A 27,280-nucleotide genomic window follows, 5' to 3' on the forward strand; every position below is an offset into this window, starting at 1 on the left:
CATCAATAACAAGTGAATTATATCGATAACAAGTGAGTGAGGAACAACTGAAAAGTATACATAATCAATAGAAGAGGACGGCTGCCGGCAACAAAATTCCAAGAACTAAGAAGACTATGAAGTGAAGAATGCATCATTTGAAATAGGCGGGTTATGATGTCAGATTCCCTTTAATGTTGATAAACACTATTCGCAAACATGGCGGAGTTGTCAGCGGAGGATTTCGGAAGATTGCAGGTAAATTATTGTTTTCTCAGGAAAGAATGTTCACAAAATCTTGCTGTAGATGTTTGTGAGAAAATCTTTGTCGGGAGTTGAGCCGAGTTGTAAATGATATGACGTATTCATGGTAGTAAACATGAACTGATATGAGCAATTCGTGTCGACATATTTTTATGGTATCGATGATTTATCAATTGTTTATATCCTTCATAGTATTATGTGTGATGCCAAAATCAGCTACTCATCTTGTAATACTTTTGGAGCAAGAGGAGTTCACTTACGTGAATAGAGTATGTTTATGAGTATTGAATGCGTAACAATTGTTTATGGTCTGAAGTGTTATTACATTCCGTTATTGTTGACGATCTAGCTACTGCGTAGCTTTTCCTTCACCAATTATTTTTTTTTAATGACGAGTAACTATTCGCGTTTTTATTTCTTAGTTTCTGTAATGCATAGTAAACAACCATCGTCTATTAAATCACCCAATTCAAAGAACTTTGTATTTGTTGTGCCTTGTATGCTAATCGGCTTTACTTTCATCACCTTGTTACTATTTCTGAATTACTTTCTTCTTTTGTTTCTTGGTGTGTCCAATCAAAATCTGTCTCTTCCATCCATTTTCACAATTTGTCCTTTCTTCTATATTGCTCCTCTTTGAGCTGTTTTTCTTTTTCACTTGGCTTAGATATTAGATCTTGTGCTATTCTTATTTTTCTCATCCCTTCAACTTTTGCCTCTCATTTTTTAAAATTATTTTCCATTTTGTGTATTCCTCTTCCAGTATTACAAATGTTGGTGAGCTTTACCAATTTTATTTTCCAAGTATAATTACTTTATCATGGCTCCATCTCTAGACTAAAGCATCTCTAAAGATGTTCAGATATCCTCTGGTATCTTCCTCTTCTCCGTCTTTACCCAAGACATCTTCAGACTCTGGCAGGTTAAAGAAACCAGATTCTTCTTTCTCCTTTCTCTATCATTCTTTTTTTCAATTCCATTCATTGTCTGTGGGACTTTTTTTTTTTTTTTTTAAACAATTTCACTCTTTATTTCCTTCCATAATCAATGTTCTATCTCATCACAAAGTTCACCATTTTGCTTTTTTAGTTCTTTAATTTCTTCTTTCATGGCTTTATTTTCATCTCATAATTTCTGTATCTCAGAACATACATGTTTTATTTCTGGTTTACTACCTGGGTACAGGCTGTAGAGATCAGTATATTACCAAAATACAGTATATTCTTAACATACTGGTATAGTTTGTATACATTTCTGTTTCACCCTATGTACCTTATGTGGAACCATTTACTGCTGATATCAGGTAAAACACTATTACCATTTTCCCCTGCAGGAAATTTGCACTTTCCACAATCGTACATTCCCTTCATGTTCTGCTCTTCTACAGCAGAAACTTCACCCTTCCTCTGTGTCTCTGGTGCTTCACACTTTACACACTGTTCTCTGCTGTCCACCCATGTCAGTTCTTCACAATCAATGCCGTTTTTCTTTGTCCTTGAATCTTTTCATCTCTCTTTGCTCATCTTGGCAGACCTTTTTTAATTGAAGAGGTCTAAACATTCACTCAACACAACTGTATCACAATCTTAGTACCTTAATGTTAGATCCTTAATCTTGGTACACCTTAATCTCAATTCTCACTTTTCACATCACAACAAATGATGATGTTAGTTTGCTCACATCAGCCTGATGTGCTTCTCATTGGAAAATGTTTGAATATAGAGGCAATTTTTTATTAGAAAAAATTGTCTGGATTTGGGATTGTTCAAACAAAGAGATATTCGGATACAGAGGTTCCACCTTATAAAAATATATATGTACTGGGTATATATCAATAAACATTATACAATGTCATGAACCAAAATAAATGAAGGTGTTAAGGAAAATACCAGTACGTGTAGTACAATAACAGAATTTCATTACCTTGGCAGACACAACTATTGGAACTAAGGGAAAAGAACTATGTGCTAGATGAGTCTTTAAAGAAACACAAGAAAGGTAAGTTTTCCTTTTTACGTACAATGGATATTTTATGGGAGCAATGATGGGTGCCTGGTTGTAGATGGGCAACTAACTGTGGTTTTTACAAAGGGTCATAAAATGGGGTATTAAAATGAAATTTATTTGCAAAATAGAGTAGTTCAGTATTTGTTTTTTGATATTGGGTTACTAGGAATTTGTAATGGACATGCTCGTTATATTAGAACTTGGAACTCATTAAAAGGTATCATGAGTAGTTTTATTTATTTATTTATTTGATTTTTTTTTTTTTTTTTTACTTAATTAGAGATAAGTGACCATCAACACCGGATAAAGCTCCTCGAAGAAGAAAACACAAGACAGTACAATTCTATCAAAGCCTCAAAGCGAACCTCAGAAATAGATCTCTTGCTTCGTGATAACAATCACTTTCGAAACAAATTACGGGATCAAGAAGAAGATTTCAGGCTCCAGAATACAACCTTACTTCAGGAGTTATCAAGGGTAATTTGAAATACTTGTTACCAGATTTAATGATATCTGTCTTTATGCTCATGTGCATAATGGTGTTTGGCTACCTCCCTTATAAGGGGGGAAAAAGCCTTTGGTATATGTATGTATACATAATGGTGTATATAGTAGGTTATAATTTTATTGTTCATAATTATTATTTATTTTGATTGTCTCTTCCATGCAATTAAGCTTGTTAGTGAAAATGAGCGTTATGAGAGGCAGATTGCAGTGCTCTGTGGTGGAGATGGTGGAACCTCCCAAAATGAAACTGCATCCACGTCAGATCCTTCAGAAGAGGTAAATACCTAGTATATTTGTACTATATACCAGTATATGTGTGTGAGAAAGTTGATCAGGTTTTAAGATGTGTTACTTATTTCCTTTGTTTTTTTGTGATTCATATCTTTAAGTAAAAATTTTTTTCTTCAAAATCATCCTCTTACTTTTGCTACATATTTTACATTCCATCTCAGTGGTGTGTGTAGAACTATTTCTGTGTCATTGGGTTGTAATAGTAGGAAAAGGGGAGCAGTCACTAGTTGTAAAAGAAGAAATAACATTCAGAGTAGATAGAGGTCTTAGACCAGGTTCAGAAACCAAATAATCTTGAAATGGAGATTAGAATATTGACAGGTTTTGAAGCTAGGCAGCAGGCAGGTAATTTTTGCTGACCTCCATCTCATGGGATCATTTTGTACAGACATTTGTTGTTGGTCCTCATCAGTGGAAAGAAGGAGAATTTCTGTAATGAAAGGATTCATCTCTTTCATTTGCAGGTCCTCCGGTTACGGAAGGAGATTACAAACTTGGACAAGAAGCTTTATGAAGCAGAATGTAAGGCAGAGTCAGAGAGCAACAGCCTCCGGGAGAAGATTGGTAGTCTGAATGCGCAGACGACCCAGCTAACCAAAATTCTTAGGACTCATTCCATTCCTATGTTAGCATGTATTCGGTTAACTTTTGTATTGCTCATATAGCACATATAATGATTAAATAAAGACACATGTCAGTATGTATTGTGTAACTACAATGTATATTACACTTAGAAGTCTTAGGTTATATTATATTATTCAGCCCTAGAGACTATTATATGGTAATCTCCCACATATCTATATCATCATGACTTAGAACATAACATAAGAATGAAGGAGACTGCAAGAGACCGTAAGGCCTACACTAGGCAGCTCCATATCCATCACCACCTCTCATCCCCATCCATAAAGTTGTCTAACCATTTCTGAAAACAACTGATAGTTTCAGTGCTCACTACATGGTTACTAAGTCTATTCCATTCTTTGACAACCCTATTAGATTCATTACTCTCCAGAGTGGCTTCCGGTAGGAGTAAAATATAGCGTGGACATGCTCATAGTAGCCACCAATATGTGCATATTCATAAGTTTTCATGAATAGTTCCATAGTACAAAGGTGCGATAGTGATAGTACACTTATTTATGGCAAAATTCATTAAAGTAGCAAATGTGATAAACTCCCCTGCTTTATTAAATGCAGCCCTCTACTTGCCAATTTCAAAAGTATCTGTTACAAGTTTGGGTGTGCTATGTGGTTAGGGATATGCAAGTGTTTTACCCCCACCCACCACTCCCCAGTCAGTCCAGAATTTTGGATATTTTTACAAGGATTCTCCCCAATTCAATTTAGACAGGGTGTACTTTATTATCAATATAATTTTTGGGAATCAATGAATATTGAAGAAATACAAACAAATTAAATAATAATTGAAGATGGCTTTCAAATACTTGTGTATGGTACATTTTTCTCATTCATTATTACATAATTTTTTATGCAGGAGGAGCCAGGGAAAGAGGGAGAGAAGGGTGTTGAATGGGAATGGAGTATGTGGGGATGAAATGGGTGGGAGTGGATTTATGGCTTCGACTTTGGCTACCTCCCTTGTAAGGGGGAAAAGCTGTTGGTATATGTATTCATGTGCATTTTGTACTTCTTTTGCCCTCTTTTGTTCCCTAGTAATTGACGAGGTGGGACAGATGGTGTGTGTGGGCATGGAGATTGGGGGTAGAAATGATCTTGTATATCCTGATATTCCACATACAGTACCTGGATTTCTTTGGCCTGGTTTCTCAGGATATGAGGGAGATTACTATATTATTCACCCCTAGAGCTTTATAGATCGTATGCTATAAGTTGTTTTCCTTTCACTGTCGTATGTAGTGATGAGGGTGAAATAAGTTTGAGTCGGGGAGGAGGTGTGAGCTTCAAGAAGTTATCGCTGCAAGATGACGATGGTCTTGAGGTGGAGATTAGCAAACCAAGCGGTAAGTTTGAAAGTTTATTGAGGCTTAGATCAGATCTTTTGTTATTTATTTGTGTTGTTTCACATGTTCAGAACTGTTTGACGCTGAAGAAGAGAGAGCAGATATCTGTTAAGATATTATTTCCTCTTGTTTAAAAGATGCAAGTAAAATGTATGAATTATTCTATTCAGAAACCCTTCAGAAGTATCAGGAACATGTTAGTTATCTGCAGTCAGAGGTAGAGCAATTAAAGGCAACTTTGAAGGAAAGTGAAGGTCAGTCAGTAGAGTTGAGGACACAGAATGAACAACTGCAGGAACAAATCAAGAATGTGGAAGAAAGGTAACTCCCGAGTTTTGATGAAGCTGTTATTTTTTAACTTTGGCTAGAGGTTTGTCTCAACAGATTGCATATCAGCAGCTAATAGAAAACATAACTACAAGAGTATAAGTTGTCTTGAAGTCATATATATATATATATATATATATATATATATATATATATATATATATATATATATATATATATATATATATATATTTATATATATATATATATATATATATATATATATATATATATATATATATATATATATATATATATATGTAGATGGGGTGAATGGAGAATATGGTTGTGTATGGATGATGCTGTAATGCATGGAAGGGATTGGGTGGGGAATGGGGAATGAGAGAGTATGTGTGAAAAAATAATGTAACGCAGCCTGAAGGGATTTCTCCCCGTCTTCTCTTTTTCTGCATGAGGGGATGGAGAGATGGGGTTGCTGATTTAATGAAGCAGCCTTGCTGTGGATGTGCTGTGTCTTGTGACATTGCTTTTGACCCTGGGCAGTGGGCTTGATGGAGGAATGACCCATCATCCAGGAGGAGTGAAGAAAAGAGGGAGGGAAGGAAGGGTGGTGAATGGGAGTGGAGTATGTGGGAATGGATTATGCCTTTGAATTTGGCCACCTCCCATATAAGGGGGAAAAACCTGTAGGTATATGTAAGTATTTATACATGTACATACACATGTATATGTATACATACATATATATAAATATACATACATACAGTGAGACCTCTCATTGATGGACGTTAATTAGCTGTGTTTGTGGTGTTTTCGGTGTTTTGGAGTTGTTTTTGGGTGGCATTGTGATTGCACACACTAAACAACAGCACCAAAAACACCGCAAACACAGCTAATTAACGTCCGTTAATGAGAGGTCTCACTGTATACCAAAAATTTTTTTTCCCCTGCACAAGGGAGGTAGCTAAGTCAAAGGCACGTACCTACTTCCACTCCCCTCCACTACCCTTTCTTCCCTTACATCTTAGCTCCTCATGGATGACAGGTCATCCCTGTATTGCTCCTACTCCCCTGGGTCAGAAGCAATGTAGCAAAACACAGCACATCCACAGCATTTGTTTTTGTTTTGTTATCATTTGTCTGTCTGACTTTCATTTATTATTAGTTATATGTTAATTTATTATTATTTACTATTTACCTGTTTGTTTATTATTTAACTATACCTATGCATTTATTTATGTATTTTATTTGTTATTTACATTATTATAGTTTTTATTTATTATTTTATTATTATTATGATTTTTTTTCCGCATCCGACCTAGATATGGACCAAAAGGTCTCCTTTCGGCATGCTCCGCCTTTGTAATCCTATGTAAAGGCCACTTCACTTCATTGGTGACCCCCCCTCCCTCCATCCCCTCATGTGGAAAAAGAGAAAATGTGGAGAAATCCTTTTGGGCTGCACCAAAATATCATTCACACATAAGCATCCCCCCCCCATACCCTTCCCCTTCCCCTCTTTGCATAACAGTATCATCTATACACAGCAACTCTCCACTCATCCCTATCTCCTGCCTTCTCCCTTCCTTGTTCAACAGACATTCCCCTCTTTATCCATGCCCCTTTCACCCCATCCATTCATCTCATCCCCAGTTGTCCTCTCAAATTCACTCCTTCCACCTCTCCCTTCCACACCTTTTACTAATCTTTCTTCACTCATTCTTTCCATGTGTCCAAAACTATCCCAATACTCTTTCATTAATGCTATCTCCCAACTCCCTTTCCACCCCCACTCTCCTCCTCACCTCCTTGTTTCTCACTCTATCCAGCCTAGTAATCCCTATCATACTTCACAGGCACCTCTTCTCAAACACATTCATATGCCTCCTCTCTTTATGTTCCAGGTTTCTGCCTCATACAGTGCTGTTGGCACAATCACTCCTTCATACAATCTCCTCTTAGCATTCATTCCCAAATGTCTATTTTTCATCACACTTTTTAGTCCCCGAAGGCAATTACTCGCTTCTCTCAATCTACATACTACCTCCACCTCACTCTGTTCTCCCTCCTACTTCTATCAACATAGTTTCACTTCATATACATTTTTTTTTTCTGAAGTGAATATATGGTGGTTACAGTTGCATTCCTTCCAAAACTATCATTACATTAATTTAAATTATTCAAAATATATTAACATATTCATTCAAATAATTCCTAAAACTCCTCTCTTCTGATTATCTCACCACTAAGGGCATATACACTTATAACCTCCTATATCTTCAAACCCATTCTCATTTTTGTCAACATTAATCTTAAGTAGAAGTGGCTAGTTGAGAATTGTAGAAAATTAGGGTTATGGTAATGATTTTTTTTAGCACAAAATATTGAATATGCAAATATTTTTTATTTATTATGGTTTTAGATTTTATGAATAGGAATTATGATAATGATAATAATTATCATATAATGATTGTGATGATACTAATTATTGCCTCCAGTTTTACTGACTGGAAACCCACGGCTTTGTTGTAATCAGCGATGGTCCTCGACCCTTCCATAGACGCAACAAAATTCATTAAGCTGTTGTTAGTGTTTCATTAGTGTGAATCTGTCTTTTTTTCATGAGAAATAGGTATCTGGGGATGGCTACAAAGAGAAATTTGATAAAGGGGTAACTGTACCAGTGACACTGTGGGACAGGATCATGGAATTTAAGGAAAGCAGAAACGAGAAGTGAAGTGGTCTTGCTGTGGATATACTGTGTCTTGCTACATTGCTTCTGACCCAGGGTAGTGGGCGGAATACAGGGATGATACAAATACAGTCAAACCTCGGTTTTCGAACATAATCCGTTCGAGAAGGCTGTTCGAAAAGCGATTTGTTCGAAAACCGAAACAATTTTTCCCATTATAATCAATGTAAATAATTTTAATCCGTTCCAAGTCTAAAAAACAACTTTTTCTAATTTTTTTTTTACTATTTTACACCATAAACTGCACTGTATACTGTTTACCATAAATAAGTGTATCCCACTTCTTTTCTTAAACTTTTCAAACCACCCTCTGCTTGCTTTAAAATCAAACCCTTCCGGAATAATGCTAGGATATTTTTTTTTATCAAATCTTCATACAATTGTCTTGCTTTGGCACAAATTGCATCTTCACTAAGAGTATCACCTGCTAACTGTTTCTCATTTACGAAAATCAGCAAAAGTTTCTCCACTTCCTCCAATACCTGTGGCCTTTGTTTGCTAAAAACACTTGATCCTTTAGCCACATCACTTGCTTTAACCTGGTCTTTATTTTTTAGGATGGTGCTTATCGTCGATTTCGCCATCCCAAACTCCTTAGCCAACGCAGACACACGAACGCCAGATTCATATTTCGCTATTAATTCTTTTTTAAATTCAATAGTTTTGCGCACTACTTTCCTCTTTTCTTCACCACTTGAACTTGCTTTCTTTGGACCCATGATTAGGGGCTAATACACGATGCAAAGATGAAAAAAAGTCAGATTTACGTAAATAAGAACGAACACGTCTGCTCGGAATGAACTTTGATCGCAAATGCGCTACGGAGGAAGCGTCCTTGGCGTTCGAGTTCTCTCGGCTCGCGAGTGAGCCGCGTTCGGGTACGCTCGGCTTCTTTCGGTTTGTTCGAGAGCCGAAATTTGGTCGAGTTCTGAGACGTAAAATTCTCAAACTTTTTGGTCGAAAACCGATTTGGTCGAGAACAGAAGCGTTCGATAACCGAGGTTTGACTGTACATAAATACTTAGAATAGCTTAAAAGGAGATATAGCCCAAGCTGGAACAGTACAGTGAGACCTCTCATTAACGGACGTTAATTAGCTGTGTTTGTGGTGTTTTTGCTGTGTTTTCGGTGTTTTTGATGCTGTTGTTTAGTGCATGCAATCACTATGCCACCCAAAAACCACTCCAAATCAACGGATTATTCACATCAAAAGGACACCGTTATCCCCCTTTTAGTCCGTTAATGAGAGGTAGTACTGTGTATGAATTCAAATCTAAATATTTGGAAAACAAAGATATAGAACAAATTGGAACTGTACATGAATATGTAGGTAGATATGATAAATTGGAGAGTAGGAGAGAGGACCCCATAAGTATTGCTCCTTTTTTTTTTTTTTTTTTTTTTTTTTTTGTTAGACATACATATATACATTTTTTACAAAATTGGTAGTTGAAAAGGGAGAGCGAGAAGCAAAGCTTATGGGGAGTTGCTCTCCCTTAAGGAAAAAAATTATTTTAGGCAAATATACCAAAGCTGGGCACGTTCCTTGGTGCATTCTTCTGTGCGTTCTTCCTTAGTTTGGCCATGGTTAGCACTCCCAAACTATTAAAGCTTAAGAGACAGGTTTATACTAAAATAAAAGTCTGGTAGGCCACATACTATACCAGCACCTATATTGCTTCAATTGTTTAGGAGCACTAACCATAGTGAAACTAAAGCGGAATGCACAGAAGAATGCATCTAGGGATGCACTGAGGAATGCGCCCAGCTCTGAGATATACTAATATAACACAGGCAATATTACAAAGTTTCTTCCTTGAGAGATATGTAGAAAGGTCTGAAGACTTTAGCTGGCCACAATGGGGCTGTGGGGTTTGCACTTAGTGAAACTCGAGGCACCAGTAAAATTGCTTAAATTTTGTTTTTATTTTCTATGTAGGATGTCCTCAGATAACAAAGAATCCCTTCGGAGAAACGCAGAACAACTTGAAAGTCTACAGAGTGAAATGGAAGAAAAGTTGAAGTCACAGACTACAGAATTTAGGTAATCTCACATTGATCATAGCTTAGTGTCGGGTTAAATCTTTATTTGAAAATTTTGTTAAGACTTTATTCTTATTTCCAGTAATCAAACACAGTTATATACCAAACAACTGACTGAATTTCAAGAAAATCTATCTGGTGCAAAAGAAGAAGTTACTAGATTAAACAAAGCACTTGAAGAAAAACAGTCGGAAGCAGCAGGTCAGATAAATGAGCTGGAGGATAAGCTGAAGAAAGGAGAGAACCTGCTTTCAGATACTCAGAAGGAAATTTCTGGTAAGAGTTGGGTTACACCAGAAATATCATACTAGTGTAAGGGGATTTATGTGATACTGTTTGGCCCTGCTGTGGAAGAAAGTTCTTCCATAGCAGGACCAAACAGTATCACATAAATACCCTCACACTAGTACAGTTCTGTACCTTGTTGCATTGCTTTTGACCCAAGCAGTGTGACTGCAGAGAGGGGGACTCTTTATTCGTAAGGTGATAAGTCCAGTCCTGTTTCTGCTTCCCCCTTCTAATCTTTGACACATGTTTGTTCACTGAGGTTGTACATGTCAATAAAAAATTCCCATTTCCCTCCAAGTCCTGTGGTATTCATTAATTTCTCCCAATTCAAAGAATTTTTTCAACCCTAACTAATCTGCTTTTCCAAAATTGAGTTTCCCTTGCCTGTGCAGTTCATTCCTTGACTCTTATTTCTTCATCCTCTCGCTGAAATTCAATTGTTATATAGTCATTTTTCCTATGGGGCAAAGGTAGTTAGTGGGAGATCTAATCTTGTGGAAATGTCATCTTTTACCAGGGTCATTTCCTTTACCCACTGGGTCATTGTGTTCTCTGTTGCTATACTTAACAGGGTGTTTCCCCCAGAAATCTGCTTTACCACTTGCTTCCCACTCCTTCCAGTTGACCTCACTGCAATTGAGATCTCCAATGATGACTAAATTACTATTTTGTTCAATAGTTTTCTTCAGGACACTGCTTCTGACCAGGGGCAGTGAGCAAGATGCAGGGATGACCTATCATCCAGGAGGAGCCAAGATAAGAAGGAGGGAGGAAGGGGGTGGATGGGAGTGGAGTATGTGGGGATGGAATGGGTGGGAGTGGTTTTATGCCTTTTTTTTTTAGCTACCTCCCTTGTAAGGGGGAAAAAGTGTTTTTTAGCTACCTCTCTTGTAAGGGGGAAAAAGCCTTTGGTACATGTATTTATTTGGGAAGGGGGTTGTATGCCACCATGAAATTGCTTCTATTATGCCCTTTAGTTCTAATTTTCAGGTAGATTGCCTCAGCCTTGCCTTCACTGAAATTTGCTTCTTCCATCTTTATGTTATTTCTCACAACAACCATTACCCCTCCACCCATTATGTCTTCTCTGTCTCTCCTCCAGGAGTTGTATGTATTGTTCCCCAACTGTAGATCAAATTTAGGGAGATTCGGTCTCTACTAAGCACAAAATATCAGGCTCATTTATCCTCAAGTGGTCCTGGCTAATAGTAAACCATCAACATTAGCATATGCTACTTTAAGTTTCTTTGTAGTGTTTCCTTTGCAATACTTTTTTTTTTAGAAACCATTTCCTAATAATTGATTGACAACCTTCAAAGAAATTGCTATTTTTCTTCTTCTGTCCTCCTTTCATTTTTGACTTTGGGTTCTTCTAAGTGCTTCCATGTCTTTGCTCTTTATCTTTTCATCCATATAGTGAACAGCCATTTATCTTCTGCAGCAGTCTGGGTGTATGTGTATGTGTGTATTAAACAAGTAAACCCTGCTTCATAGTTTATATAATTATTTTTCTGAATAGATGCATATATGAATAGATTCATTTTATTTAATTGTAAAAAGGTACTTTGATGATTTTTATTTCAGATGTACAGAATGACTTGCAGACATCAAGAAAGCAAGTAGAGGAGCTGGATCAAACCAAAACTAGTCTTGAAGAGGAGTTGAAGGAACAGGTCAAAGAAAAAGAAACACTGAATGAGAGGCTGAGTGATGTAACCAAGGAACATGAAGAAACAACAAAAGTATGTCTCTCATCTTTGTACTTAATCAAATTATTGATTGTAGGATTTTCATGTAAAGTGGTTTCTTTATACAAACAAATTGAATAATGAACAGGTTTTATGAAGAAAGATATGCATTAAGTGCTCAGAGTACTTTAATTGTATTTTTATTTTTTATTGTATTTATTCTTTATTATCATTTATTAAATGGCAGTTGATATGATTTATTAAGGGACAGTCAAGATTTTTTATAAAAGCAATAGAGTTTGTGTTAGGATTGAAAATGGTGAGAGCTTGTGGTTTGGACCAATGAAAGATTATTGGGATGGTTTGGGCATATGGAAAGAATGAGTGCAAAAAAAAATTACCAAAAAGATTGTGTAATGCAAAGAAGGATGGAGTGAACCTGAAGGAAAGACCAAAGATGAGATGGATGAATGGGGTGAAAAGGGCTTTGAGCAAGAGGGTAATGTTTCTTGAGCAGGGAAGGGAGAAGGAAAGATGAAGTGTTATATTGTCCTACATAGAAGTGTTGGCAGATTGTTTTCAGTTAAGTAAAATTGCACCAATTGAAAGGATTAAATGAAAGGAGAATGGTTGTGTATGGGTGATGCTGTGATGCTTGGAAGGGAGAGGTTGGAGGATGGGAAAAGGGTAGGGAGTGTGTGTGAATGATATTTTGGTGCAGCCCAAAGGGATTTCCCCCGTCTTCTCTTTTTCTACATGATGGGACAGAGAGGGGGGTTGTCAATTAAATGAAGTGGCCATTGCTATGGATGTGCTGTGTCTAGCTTCATTGCTTCTGACCCAGGGTAGTGGGTGAGCTGCAGGGATGACCTGTCTTCCAGGAAGAGCCAGGAAAAGAGGGCAGGAGGGGTGGGGAATGGGAGTGGAGTATGTGGAGATGGAATGGGTGGGAGTGGTATATGTATGCATGTATGAAAAGATTAAAGATCTAACATTTTCATGTGACAAAGAAATTCAAACTTACACTTGTTAGTGTTTATCTATCTTTGTTTTCATGTTTCTCTACTACATACATACACACACACACACATATATATATATATATATATATATATATATATATATATATATATATATATATATATATATATATATATATATATATATATATATATGTTGAATAATGATTTAATGCTGACATTTCGACCTTACAGTGTCTTTATCAAAGCTAACAACATTTGATCACAATCGGACAAAATATACCCACTGCCTTCATATATGTATATATTGATTGATTGATTGGTTGATCATTATCTCTTCAAAGGTCGCAGAAAGTAGAAGAGCGGTGATTGAGGAGATGAAGAGTCACATGGCTGACCTGGAGATTAAACACAAGTCAGAACTAGAGCAGATGTCCAGCACCCATAGTGAAGAGATGGCCAAATCAGCAGCTGAAAGTCAACAATTGAGAGTAAGTATCTTTATATTTCTGATTAAAGAACTTTAATTGTTTGACAAACAAGATGGTTCTGTTCTGAAAAGGAGTGCTTGAGTGGTCTCGGGACTAATGAGATTTAAATTGTCAATTATGAAATGTGTAAAAACATTTTAGAGTGGTAGCCATCAACTTTTTAATCCTCAAATAGTGAACAATTTCTCTCAGTTGTTATTAGTTTAATGGAGATTACTCACTTCCCACTTCCCTCCATTATCTTTAACCATCTCCAATTCTCTGCCTATCACCCTTGCATTTACCTCCCACACCACATTATCCATGTACACAGTGAACAACCATAGCTTCATGACACAGCCTAAACCACTCGCTCTCTCCATTTTCAGTCCTGACACATAGACACACATTAAACAACCTCACTAGCCAGTCCACTATAAACATACCTCCCTTTTTCAGACTCTACACATGACACCAATCCAACCCAGGTGCCTTACCATCTCTCTTCATTTTCAGAACTCCTTGTACCTCATCTTTACTTATATCTTCTATTTTCCCCTCCCATTACAGTCATTTTGGTATATCTTCCCACCACCACAATCAATCCTCCGTATTTATTTTTCTGTCTCATTCTCTAGTTTTAAATATTTTCCCCATTAGGAACAATTACAAGATGTGTCGCATCAACTCAGTGAAGTTGGAAACCTCCAAGAATCGGTAAAAAATCTTGAAGGTGATAAGAAAGAGATGGAAGAAAAACTAGTCAAAGCTAAGGAAGAATTTGAGAAAACCATTAAAGAAAAAGAAGAAGAAATTAACCGAAGAGCTGCAGAGAACATTCAGGTTATTGAAGACCTTAAATACAAATGGGAAGAAGAAAAGAAGGTGAACTTGATTAGATTTTGTTTCAGAGTGGATCTTTAAATTCATTTCAGTATTTACAGCCATTTGCAGTATACAGGAATAACTCTATGCAGTCGAGTTGTGTTCCCAGCTGACTGGTCGCAATGCGAAAATTCGTATATCGATGTGGGTTTTACATGTAAATAACACGGGGGTTGTGTTCATGGACCCTGTCAACCCCCTCCTCAATTTTTGCCTCTTGGGGCTCTCACATACACCCAACATTCATTTTACCTACTTTATAGCACTCGGTAGTATAGTGAGGTATTCCTGTACTTCAAAGAGTTGTCAATGGTCAACTGTCACATGACCTTAAAGGTTTGAAACTTGGTTTCCAGACTGGGGACAAGATCTCTCAAACAAGGGTGATGCAAACAAGGTCATCATATTAAAACAACAGGGCAGGGCTCGCAGTAATGGATTTAAACTGGACAAATTTTGATTTAAGAAGGAAATAGGCAAGAATTAGTTAACTAATAGGGTGGTCAACAAATGGAATAGACTTAGTAACCATGTAGTGAGTGCTGAAACTATCAATTGTTTTAATAAACGGTTAGACAACGTTATGGATGGGGGTGACAGGTGGTAATGGATATGGAGCTGCCTTGTGTAGGCCTTATGGTCTCTTGCAGTCTCCTTCATTCTTATGTTCTTATATTAACTTTTCACACATGGGGAGCTAACAGCTAGTGACATAGAGACATTCTTACACTGATCAAACACAGACAGCAATCCAAGTTCATTCCCAGAGAAATCTTTAACCACTTCAGTACGAGTCAAATTCTCGCGCAGCATCAGTTGCCATATATACACTGCATTGCACTACTGAAATTATAAGATATAAAGTCACTGCTGTATTACTTGTTATCTTTTAATCTGTGTAGTAAAAGTAATAGCATCATCCTAGCCTTCTGAAAGGGGGGAGTTTTTGACGTTAAACTATATCAATAATAAACACAGAAAATGTGATCAAACTGGTTCACAGAATCTAGGGGTAACTCATGTACAACTACAAAATATATATATATATATATATATATATATATATATATATATATATATATATATCTATATATATATATATATTTATTTCTATATATATATCAATATATATATTTATATATATATATAACTATGTTTCTATATATATATACATACATATATATATATATATATATATATATATATATATATATACACATATATATATATATATACATATATATATATATATATATATATATATATATATATATATATATGTATATATATATATATAATATATATATATATATATATATATACACAACCACTACTCGTTTAACGATGACAATTGGGACCAGCATCGCCATCGTTAACCGAATGGGTCGTTAAGCGAAAGTGTATACATATACGTACATGTACTGTATGTACAATGTCCAGCAATACGTATCTTTATTTTCGTGTATTTTCCCTCTTTTATACAGTACATTAAAGCTTTATTTACTGTTTTGATAGTACAGAAAGCCCACAAATAACGCATTGGTTAGGTTCCTGAAATTACTGTGTATGACCAAATCCGCGTATGCTGACATTCCATATTAAATACCAGGGTATTTTTTTAGTTTCGACCATGGGTGCAGTATAGCAATAGAAAATTAATTATTAATTTTGCAAATGTGGGCGGAAATGAAAATAGAAAATACCTTGCTACAAGCAAATATGCTAATGAACGAAGTTGGTAGCATAGGATTGGGACGCCATCTTGTCTGTCAATTGACGGCCTCGGTACTTCCGATAGTACCTTGCCAGGTACATTTTCTGGAAGGAATGTTATGGAGCGGAGATACATGCATTCCTTCAAGCTGCAAGAACTTTGTATACCCCGCAAGCTGAGAGAGTGGTTGAAAAGCCCGCCAACGTCTCTCACGACGACGACAACGAGGACGAGCCGGATGACATTTAATGCGCAGGTAATGATTTATTAAACACAGATTAGGTTAGGTTAGTTTAGTTTAGGTTAGACGAGTTTATCATCCTTTCTTTTCTTCGACGTCGACATCTATCATAACAAACATGGCGTACCATTCGTCTGACACTACTTCGTTACTTACGAAATCTGTTTTAGCACCTTCTTAGTTTTTTTATTTCCGCTCACAAAATTGCATATTACGTTGATACATTATAATTTACAAAATTAATAATTAATTTTCTATTGCTATATTGCGCCCATGGTCGAAACTAAAATTTTACCAATACCGGTATATACTGTACCTCAGGTAGTTTTTGCAGCTTGCAGGATGGTAATGTAGACCTAAGCTTCAGAACACTTTACCTCACAGCTAATATCCACCGTACAAGTTCATTTATAACATCATACAAATTTGCCTCAGCCAACTTATCGTACACAATGTCGTAACTTCGGGAGATTTACGTTAAACGAATATTGGTCTGTCATAAAGCCCGTCGTTACTCCGTGTTGTCGTTAACCGAGTAGGTCGTTAAATGAGGAGTGGTTGTATATACTGTATAATCAAGACACCGATGCCGGCATCTTCATGTCCCCACTTGCGCCTCATGACACCTATGTTGGTGTCTTTGTACAGAAGTGGTTAAGAGGTTCCGAGGATTATTGTCAGCCTCTGCGTGGCTGCATGTTTTCCATTTAGTGGAACTCAAGGCTGTAATTCATTGATTTGTATTTGTAAAATGCCTAAGTACTTGATGCTGCATTACAGACAAAACAAAGTATGCTAGCTCTGTCAGCATATATTACACATATATGTTTATTTCTGCTGTGAATTTATAGTCATATAATTGTATTAAGCTTAATGGTTATCGTTAAGTTTGCACAAATAATATTTTTCCATGCTACTCCAGTTCATGAGGAAATTTTTTCTTGATCCTATAGGATTTAGCAACAGAACTTGAGATTTCCAATATACAAAGACAAGAGTTAGAAGAAGCAAACGAGAACTACAAACATCAGGTACAGTATATCTCATTTACCCTCTGACATTAGACTAAGGAAAATGTGTTCTACCTAAGTTATTTGGGATTATTCTTATTTTCCTTTCATTCTTTATAATCTTTTTTCTTTAATTCAGAGGTTTTACAGGTCACACGTAAACTTTCTGAATTCTGATGTGTATAGTAAAATACAGTACAGGTGTCAAGTAATTCTTCTTTAGATATTTTAAAGATACTATTACAATTCTAGTACTATTACTGGTATTTTTATGTACATCAGCTGTATATTTGAACCTTAACTTACAAGTTTATATGTTACCCTTGAATATTTCAATTTGATATTCGTTTGCCGCATTTAAGTTGTCTGATGGAGAAGAAGAAAGACGAATCCACGAGAGAAAGGGGTTGACCTTGATGAAGGACTTGAAGAAGCAGCTATCCCAGGAGCGGAAGAGAGCTGACCGACTGCAGGAGAAATTGAGCCAACTTCTGACTGATCCAGCTCAACTCACAGCCATTACCAGTAGGTTGCTTTTCTCACTTAACCCCTTCATTACCGACCCGTCAACCTTACGTAAACAAACGTCTCAAACCGTCCCATGAATGGCTGGAGCCTTATGTTTGTAAACACAGACACTTGCACCATGTGGGTAGAAATAACCCAGAAACCGAGGCCTTGAGAGCCCTCAATACACACAGCTTATAACTGTGACACATGCGTGTCACGGGGAGCACGCTCAGTTCCTGGCAGGTGCACTCAGCCGTGACACGCAGGTGTCACAAAACACACATCCGGTACTCAAGGGGTTAACAGTGTTGCCCCCTGTGGGGTTTAATCATTTATCTGGGTGAGGTTACCCATATAAATAATACATTAAATTGCTGCAGTATCCAGCTTACAAGTGCATCCCTCAAGAGGAAGGAAAACAAACATCTGAGACCTGGAATGATTTAGATAAAGAAACAGTGTGTTCAAACACTATTCAAGATTTAAACAAAAAAATTGATGTTGAAAGATATAAAGACGGGTCACCACCAGCATAGCTCCCTTCCTGTATAATACAACTAGGTAAAATACTGCTGATGCCAAATGGAAACGGCACTCCCCGCCTCGTCAAGGACCAGGGGCAATGGATTGATTGATTGATAATACATCAATCCAATAATGACCAAAGAAAAGAAATTATCTACATTATCCAGTAAATTATCCCAAACTAGATATTGCCTGTATGTATGTACAGTATGTATGTGTACATGTGCATACATATATATATATATATATATATACATATTTATGCATATATGTATATATATATTGATGGCATGGAATCCCCATCAACAACAAAGAAGAAGCTCAAAAGATAGGTGTAAAGGGAGAGTATAATTGGATGATGAAATGATGTGGCTTGAAGTGATTTCTTCTTGCCTGCTCAGTATACTCTGTATGGTGTCAGGTTATCTGGTAATGAAGCAGTGGGCATAAACCAGTACAGGCAGTTGTGCCTTACTCTGGTAATGCAGCATAATGCTGCATTGCTTTTAATCCACTGTAGTGGGTGACAGGGATAATTCTTCATCTAGGAGGAGCTAAGATCAGAAGGACAACAAATGGGGTTTTGGATGGGCAAGTGGGTAGACTTAGCCATCCTTGTTGTAAGAGGGAAAATATTTTTTGGTGTATATAATGTAAAACCTCAAAGAGCCAGGTTAATTTGGGGTGAAACCCAGTCTGGATTTCTAAAAACCCAGATCCTAAAGATATAGGTTCCAACCTAACACTTACCCATCCAAATAACTTTCTCTCTTTTAGTATAGTATTAACAAAGCATTGTTGATAGCTTTTTCAGATCATGGGGATGATGTAAGCAGTGTGTCATCATGGTCAATGGTATCTGGAGAACATAGAGATTCATCCACACGTGAGAACAGCATCATCGCATCTCCTCATGTAAGTTGATAGATAACTTTTTTATGATTTTTATTGTGATGCCTTTACTTTTTTTTATGCAGGGATGACCTGTCATCCAGGAGGTGCCAAGATAAGAGGGAGAGAAGAGGGTAGAGGGGAGTGGAGTATGTAGGGGATGGAATGGGTGGGAGTGGTTTCCATGCCTTTGTCTTTTGGCTACCTCCCGGGTAAGGGTGAAAAAAGCCTTTGGTATATGTATGTATTGTAATGGATGAAAGGGAGTGGGTGGGGGATGGGGGGTAAGGGAGTATGTGTGAAAAATAAATTGACGCAACCTGAAGATATTTCTCCCTGTCTTCCCCATTTCTGCATGAGAGGATGGAGAGGGGAGGTCACCGATTTAATGAAGTGGCCTTGCTGTGGATGTGCTGTGTCTTGCAACACTGCTTCTGACCTAGGGCAGTGGGTGAGATGCAGGGATGACCCGTCATCCAGGAGGAGCCAAGATAAGAGGGAGGTGGGGGGTGGATGGGAGTGGAGTATGTGGGGATGGAATGGTTGGGTGTGGTTTTTATGCCTTTGTTTTTTTTTACTACTACACATGTACAACACACAAGTAATGTTCATTGCCGCCATTACACTCTCTGACATGAACTCTTCTCTTATAATAAAAAATGATGTGGCCTATTAATCCCTTCGATACGATGACGCCTACGTAGGCGTCATGAGGAGCAAGTGGGCACGTGAGGATGCCGATGTCAGCGTCTTGATTATATATATTGTAGTTGTACCTGCGTGACCCCTATACTCTGTAAACTGGCTTCATCATATTTTCTATGGTTATCAAAATTCACGGGTGAAAGAGAACAAGCAATACAGTGGTAACTTTATTTTTTATAATGCAAGTATTATGATGCAACATCGCACGTCAGGCAGCTAATGCTGCCCGCGAGATTTTGGCCTGTAGTGAAGGGGTTAATGCGTTTTCCAGGATTCACCTCCACCAGGACCCATCAGTGACGAGACGGCTTCCCTTGTGAGTCGTGTGGCAGAGTTGCAACAGCAGAAGTGGCAAATGGAAGAGCGACTAGGACACTTGGAAGCATCTTCAGGGGCTCTTGCAGAAGATCTGCTCAAGAAAACTGCAATCATTCAACACTACTGCATGGATGCCAAAGCTACTGGTGAGTTTGACTAGAGCTGTGTTCTATTATGGGGCAGGATTCTAGATGCTGTTGAGCCTTGCGTATGGAATGAGCTTGGCGAGATTATTGGTCAATCATGAGGCATCAGCTGAGGTGCTATAGAAGTGGTTGTTGTTGTTGTTGTTGTTGTTGTAATTCCCTAGACTGTCTGTCTGAGCAGTCCCCTCTCCCCAAAGAATGCCACGGCCGGAACAGGGTTTTCCCACAAATCCTTTATAGTGTATGTTGTGTTGTTTGTGTGCATGATTGTGTATAATACAGTCTTCCATTATGTGTTGAATAGTATGAGGTGAAGTGTTACATCCTGGGCAGTTGTCCACAAGGCTGTCATCCAGTCTCAACTAGGGTTCCGTGGATGCCTAAAGACCACAGAGTTTCACATGTGGGGTTGAAACTGAAAACTGATTATATCTATTAGATGCTTAATGAAGTGGTCTTCAAGAAACTAAGGGGGGAAATGTACAAGAAGGGGAAATATGAGGAGAATAAGGTTGAGAACCCATGCATGATGATCTTGTGGCTCACCTCTGAGACTGAACCTGTTAATAGGTTAATTTCTGACCCAGAGTGAAGGGGGATGAAGTAGCAACAATGTAGATTGCTGCATCAAATAAATCATATCTACTTGGAGATGGTGAAGATAGATGATCACCAAGGCTGGGTAAGGGTGGATGTGTAAAGGTTTTCAGTACATTCCAGCAATTATTAGAAGTTCAAATACACTTTTCCCCTCAAAAATATTCTCAGTAGGAATGTGGGTACGTCTTAAGTGCCAGCTGATATTGTAATCTCATTTGTTTCTTTAGTGGTAATGCCTTGGGTTTCATGACTGGAAACCTACAGCCCCATACCAGCTGGCAATGGTCCTTGCATCTCTCAACTTTGTACTTTTATCTGTAATGTATTACTGTGGTACTGTTTGTATATCTTTGACTGAAAGTAGTAGAAGGAGGGGAAACTGTCATTAGTGTCACCTTTCCATGTTTGAAAATGTGTAAGAAATACCTTTGATATTGATATAGAGAGAGATCTTGTACCCATTTCTTAGACAATATCAGACCTTCAGGACTGCGCCTCCTGATGTAGGTGAGGGGATCATGAATTCTGTAGTTCTTGCAGAACCACCACAAAGGTACCTGTGTAACATTCAATTGTGTTACTTGGACTAGGTGATGTCGGGAGTAAATTAAACTCTAGTTGATTTCTTGGTTTATTTGGCAAAAGGAGTTAGGTTTGCATGCGTGTTGGCCAGCCTGAGTCCAAAAGGCAACTGTGATCTGAGCTGACCTCAGATGTCTTAAATATCCCACCTGAATACCAAAAAGTAGCATCCTTCTGGCTGGTACAGAATTGCCGTGCATAGCCCGGAATTATGTTTTTGGTCGCATACAAATGCAACCTGTCATAATGTCCTTCATATCTGCAAATCCAAATAACTTTACCAAATTCATTAAACACATCCACAGATTCATCTGTCTCCACCCCAGTGGCTCCAACAACTCCCTCTTCACCAGGAGGAGAGAAGCTCAATGTTCGGCGAATGCTCGATCTGCTGCGAGGGGTCGGAAATGACGAGTCCCTGAGAGAAGTGAACCGTCGTCTTCAGTCGTTGCTGGAGGAGACTCTAACCAAAAACATGCAGCTGCACAAGGACGTGGACAACCTATCGGAGCAGGTGCACCAGCTGTCCAAACTTGCAGCTCTCAGTGCCTCTCAGCAGGATCAAGATGTCGATCTTGCTACCGCTTCCACCACTTCCTTGGATCACCTGCTTCCTCCCGAATGAAGAAGCAGCAGCAGCAGACCTCGTCTATAGGGACGCTCTGGTATAAATCTTAACTATGTCACTTTTGCAATGCCTTACCATTTTATATGTCAATACAGAGTAGATATTAACTAAGATGTTGGAACTGAGATTTTTAACTAAGACATTGGGTCTAAGAATTTAACTTTAAATGATAGACCCAAGATTATAACCAAAATAAGTAATCCAATATTGAACCAAGAAAGATCAAATACAAGTTAGGAATTAACCCAGACACTGGAGTCAAAAAATAAATGCATTTCCTCCTCCTATTAAGTAGAGTATATCCTTTTGTGGCTTGCTCTTATCTCTGTCTTTTTCGTGTTACTCTATAACCTCCAAGTCCCTCATGGCCCACATGATGTGGCTTTCTTTCTATATGTTTTCTTTTCTATTATCCTTTTCATGTTACTGTACAAATAGCTCGTTACTTGTATCCTACTTGGCAATGGAATAACACTCAAGGTAAGATTAATCAATCAATACATTGCCTAAGGTGTCTCTTGCAGGAGACCTATGGTTTCCAGGTAACCACTAATAGCCACTGGATTTGCCTCTTGTAACTCAAGGAGGAAGTGTATTGTTGTTTGGGTGTGGCTAAGGTGGGACAGTATGGGATGAAGTGTTTGATGTCTTTTGTTGTGATGGTTGCAGCTAGGGCAGTTTGCCTCTTTGGTCAAGCCTGGCAGTTTGTCTCTTTGGTCAAGCCTGGCAGTTTGCCTCTTTGGTCAAGCCTATTCTTGTGTCACTCTTGTCTGAGTGCTTGATGATGACTTGAACAGTCATGCTGGTGTGGTTCTTTTTAATCTGGGGATTTTTCTGTGTCACTTATGTTTGAAGGTGTTTGATAGAGAAAGGTGTTTGGTGTCTTTGAGTGCTTCTGTGATCTGGATGTGAATGTGTTTTTGTATTGACATGTTGTGTAGTAAATGTGGAGGGTTGCAGATGTCTGAGTATCATACTTTGTGTGTGTGTGTGTATTTACCTACATACATACATACATATACCAAGGCTTTTTCCCCCTTACAAGGGAGGTAGCCAAAAAGGATAAGGCATAAAATCATTCCCACCCATTCCATCTCTTAATACACTCCACACCCCTCCACCCTCCCTCTTATCTTAGCACCTCCTGGATGACGGGTCATCCCTGCACCTTGTCCACTGCCCTGGGTCAGAAGCAGTGTCGCAAGACACAGCACTTCCAGGAAAGGAGCAGTGCTCAGATTCTGTTTCCTATTCTTCAATTGATCATACCTAGCTTCAAATTCATGTACATTTCCAATTTACTCTATATCCTTGATTTCCAATTATCATAATTATATTTTAATTCCCTGTCTGGGGTATTGGCTGCATGTTATTGTGGCAAAATAGCATGCAGTTGATACTTTAGGGTCTATATGGGGCGCCCCTACGGACCAGAGCCACACATCATTTTGTCTGTGATAGAGGAAAACTCTGAACATAGAAAAATGATGACACTTTTATACTACGACTGTCCCTCCGTTATGCTGTCCCCCAACCCTGTGTTACTGTCCTGTACCATTTCTCTGAATATTCATTTCCTTTTTTCGCCTACCTACCCTGTGGTGGGGGAAAAGAATACTGCCACCAAGCATTTCCACTTGAGTCGTAAAAGGCGACAAAAAAGGGACGGGGGATGGGATTAGGAGTCCTACCTGTAGCCCCTAAAAAAGAAAGAAAAGGCATAAAAGGGTCTGGGAGCTTTCCAACCAGTACCCTAAGGTTTGGGTCTTTTAATGTGCGTGGATATGGTACAGATGAGAGTAAAAGGGAAGAGATAGGCAGTATGTTTGTGAAAAGAAAGATGGATGTCCTGGCTTTGAGTGAAACTAAAATGAAAGGAAAGGGCAACTGTGAGTTTGGGAGTGTAGCTATGAGGTACTCAGGAGTGAAGAGGGGACGAGGGAGAGAAGGGGTGGGTATACTTGTAAGTGAAGATATAAGTAAGTGGGTAGTGGAGTGGAAGAGGTGTCATCAAGGTTGATGTGGATAAAGGTGAAGCTAGGAAAGGAGATGTGGGTTTTGTAAGTGTGTATGGGCCTGGTAGTGAGAAGAACGTAGAGGAAAGGGAGGCATTCTGGGTAGATATAAATGAGTGCATAGAGGGATTAGGGAGAAATGTCAATGTAGTTGTATTGGGAGACCTAAATGCTAGGGTAGGAAATTAACCAATTGACGGAGTGATTGGAAAGTATGGAGTTCGAGGCAAAAATCGTAGTGGAGAGTTGATGGTGATGTATCTTGAGAGTTGATGATAGCAAATACAGTGTTTAAGAAGAAAGTCAAGCATAAATACACATGGGAGAGGGTGGTGGATGGAAGGGTGGCAGATAGAGCGTTAATGGACTATATAGTGGTGCGACGTGCGATGTTGCGTCATAATAATCACATTATAAAAAATAAAGTCGGTGCTCAATCATTCGTTCTCTTTCACCCGTGAATTTTGATAACCCTAGAAAATATAATGAAGCCAGTTTAGAGAGAATGGAGGTTACGTAGGTATGACTACAATAAATATAATCAAGATGCCGACGTTGGGATCATCGCGTACCCACTTGCTCCTCATGACGCCTATGTAGGCGTCACCGTATGTAAGTGGTTAACGCTTCACACACGTGACCTTTATGTCAATCATTCCTCTCATGGTGGTAATTCTTTTCTGTCCACTTTCTCTAAACCTCTTTCCAATTTAAATATTATCATATCACCCTATCTCCTGGATGACCTGTCATCCAGGAGGTGCCAAGATAAGAGGGAGGGAAGAGGGGGGAGGGGAGTGGAGTGTGATAGGGATGGAATGGGTGGGAGTGGTTTCTTTGCCTTTGTTTTTTCGGCTACCTCCCTTATAAGGGGGAAAAAGCCTTTGATATATGTATGTACCCTCTCTCTTCATTTCTCCAAAGTGGAAAGTCCCAGTTTCTTCATTTTTTCCTCATATTTCTTGTTTTGACCGAGAGAGAGAGAGAGTATATGAGTGATGTAATTAGATGGCTAAGTGAGGTTAAGAGCTATTGCATAGAACTGCGTACCTATCATTTTCCTGTGATATTCTACGTGGAGGATTTTGGTTTCTGTGTTATTGGGGGTGATTTTGGTGCATCCTGCTAATATTCTCAATGATTTATTATGTATAATTTGTAAGGCATCTTTGTTTTCCTGATTATTAGGAACCAAGCTGTGGCCCTCAAGAACTGTTTGTAGATTATTATTAATTTCCTTCTGCTGTCAAGAGTTTGTTCTTGCAACTAAATTAGTAGGCTTATTTTCTTGTGAATTTTCACTCAAATCTTTCATGGATGGGCTGAAATTCCTGTGGTTATTATTAAAAGTGGGAGGCCTAGAATTTTTTTTTTTTTTTTTATAGGGAAGGGTTTGGCAATTAGGTTTTACTGTGGAATGTTTCTGTGATTCATGATTGTCTGGAGTTAGGTTGATAATTATTTCTGTAGAGAGGTCTCCATTCTGTTACTTCCAAGTTATTGTTTAAGTATGTCAAAGTAGGTTTGGGTGTTCTTAACTGCTATTTTGTAGTTACTTGGTTTATTATCATCAAATCAAATGCATATGTTGTTTAAGTGATGTTTTGGATCTGGTGTTTGGAAATTCTTGTGAAGAAGTTGAATATTGCAAGTGTAAGTATTGTTTCATAGGGGAATCCATAGTATAGTCTTTCAGTTCCATAGATTGGATTGGTTTAGGTTACATTTTACTGTCTAACAGCGTAGAATTTTGTTAGCCATTTGTTGTCATTGCTGTAGATGTTTGTCTTTATGTGATTTCTTCCTAAAATATGTGTCTCGGAACTCTACCAAATGTCTTAGTGATATCTGTTGCTCCCGCAACTGTTCTTTCTGTTGGTGCTTTTGTTTTAAATCTCTTCACATCTGTGTCATGTTTGTGAGAACTGTGTTGAAGGGGCCCTCTGTGTGTCCATGTTGGTTTGGGGAGGTTGGTAGATTAGTCGTTTTTCATTCCGCTATTAATCAATCCGATAGTAGCTTACCGTGCGGATTAGAGTGTTACTACTTGGAATTGAGGTCAAGGTAATGCAGTTCAAATCCTGCCACTAGCGAGTTGGACCAAGGGCATGGTTTATAAAATTCCACACTACAAAGTCCTTTGTAAGGGTTATCGTTCTAGCCTCCTGATAGAGAGGAGTTCACGACATTAAACCAAATCAATCATTAATCCATCCATCCATTTCCCCATGTTTCTCTTGCAGAAGTCCCATGGTCTCTACTATTAATCTTTCCGTTTACTAGGATATGGTGGATAGTTATGAGATAGAACTGGAGGATGCTGGTTTTTTTTTGTGGTTTGTGTGGTTCTGAAGTGGGTATTATGTGGGCCATTTTCAAGGTTTTTGGAATTTTGTTGAACAACTAGGAGTGGTTGAAAGTATTAGTCAAGAGTTGGACTGAGTTGTTTGTGATTTATGTTTATTTTTTTTTATATACATATATATGTTTGTGTATATATACATATATATGTGTATATATATATATATAATATATATATTATAGTATATATATATATATATATATATATATATATATATGTATATATATATGTATATACGTATATATATATATATATATGACATAAGGAAGATTTTTTTTTTTCTCTCTCGTATTTTCTTTTAGTCTCAAAGAATAATCTTACATTGGCTTTCTCTTATTTCTTCCACTGCTTTGTTAACCTGTCTGTATACCAAGGGCATTTTTCCCTCTTACCAGGGTGGTAGCCAAGTCAAAAAGCAGACACCTACTTCCATCCACTTCATTTCCATTCATTGTTCTTCCACCCACCACCCTTTCCTTCCTCTCATCTTAGCTCCTCCTGGATGGTGGGTCATCCCTGTATCCTGCCCACTGCCTTGGGTCAGAAGCAATGCATCAAGACACAGCATATCCACAGCAAGGCTGCTTCACTTATTTGGCACCCCCC

The 27,280-nt window shown here is 38.0% G+C and overlaps 1 protein-coding gene across 2 annotated transcripts; it reads left to right on the forward strand.

The window, feature by feature from the left end:
• Positions 1-26,822, forward strand: LOC143038946 (GRIP1-associated protein 1-like). Of its 2 annotated transcripts, XM_076208750.1 has the most exons (17): positions 29-237; positions 2,175-2,241; positions 2,531-2,727; positions 2,926-3,033; positions 3,513-3,673; positions 4,930-5,033; positions 5,204-5,354; positions 10,013-10,117; positions 10,199-10,392; positions 11,989-12,146; positions 13,417-13,563; positions 14,203-14,427; positions 17,336-17,413; positions 17,755-17,917; positions 19,233-19,342; positions 20,295-20,487; positions 21,975-26,822. In XM_076208750.1, exons 1-17 carry the CDS (start codon positions 199-201, stop codon positions 22,292-22,294), a joined length of 2,520 nt encoding a protein of 839 aa, XP_076064865.1. In that variant the 5' UTR covers positions 29-198; the 3' UTR covers positions 22,295-26,822. The 2 variants fall into 2 exon arrangements, with proteins under 2 accessions (XP_076064867.1, XP_076064865.1); XM_076208752.1 differs by lacking the exons at positions 4,930-5,033; positions 5,204-5,354 and having other exon boundaries at positions 1-237.
• The last annotated feature ends 458 nt before the right edge of the window (positions 26,823-27,280 follow it).

The sequence above is a fragment of the Oratosquilla oratoria genome, chromosome 25, assembly GCF_046742065.1.
Source record: "Oratosquilla oratoria isolate Oo_2021 chromosome 25, ASM4674206v1, whole genome shotgun sequence".
Classification (NCBI taxonomy): Eukaryota; Metazoa; Arthropoda; class Malacostraca; order Stomatopoda; family Squillidae; genus Oratosquilla; species Oratosquilla oratoria.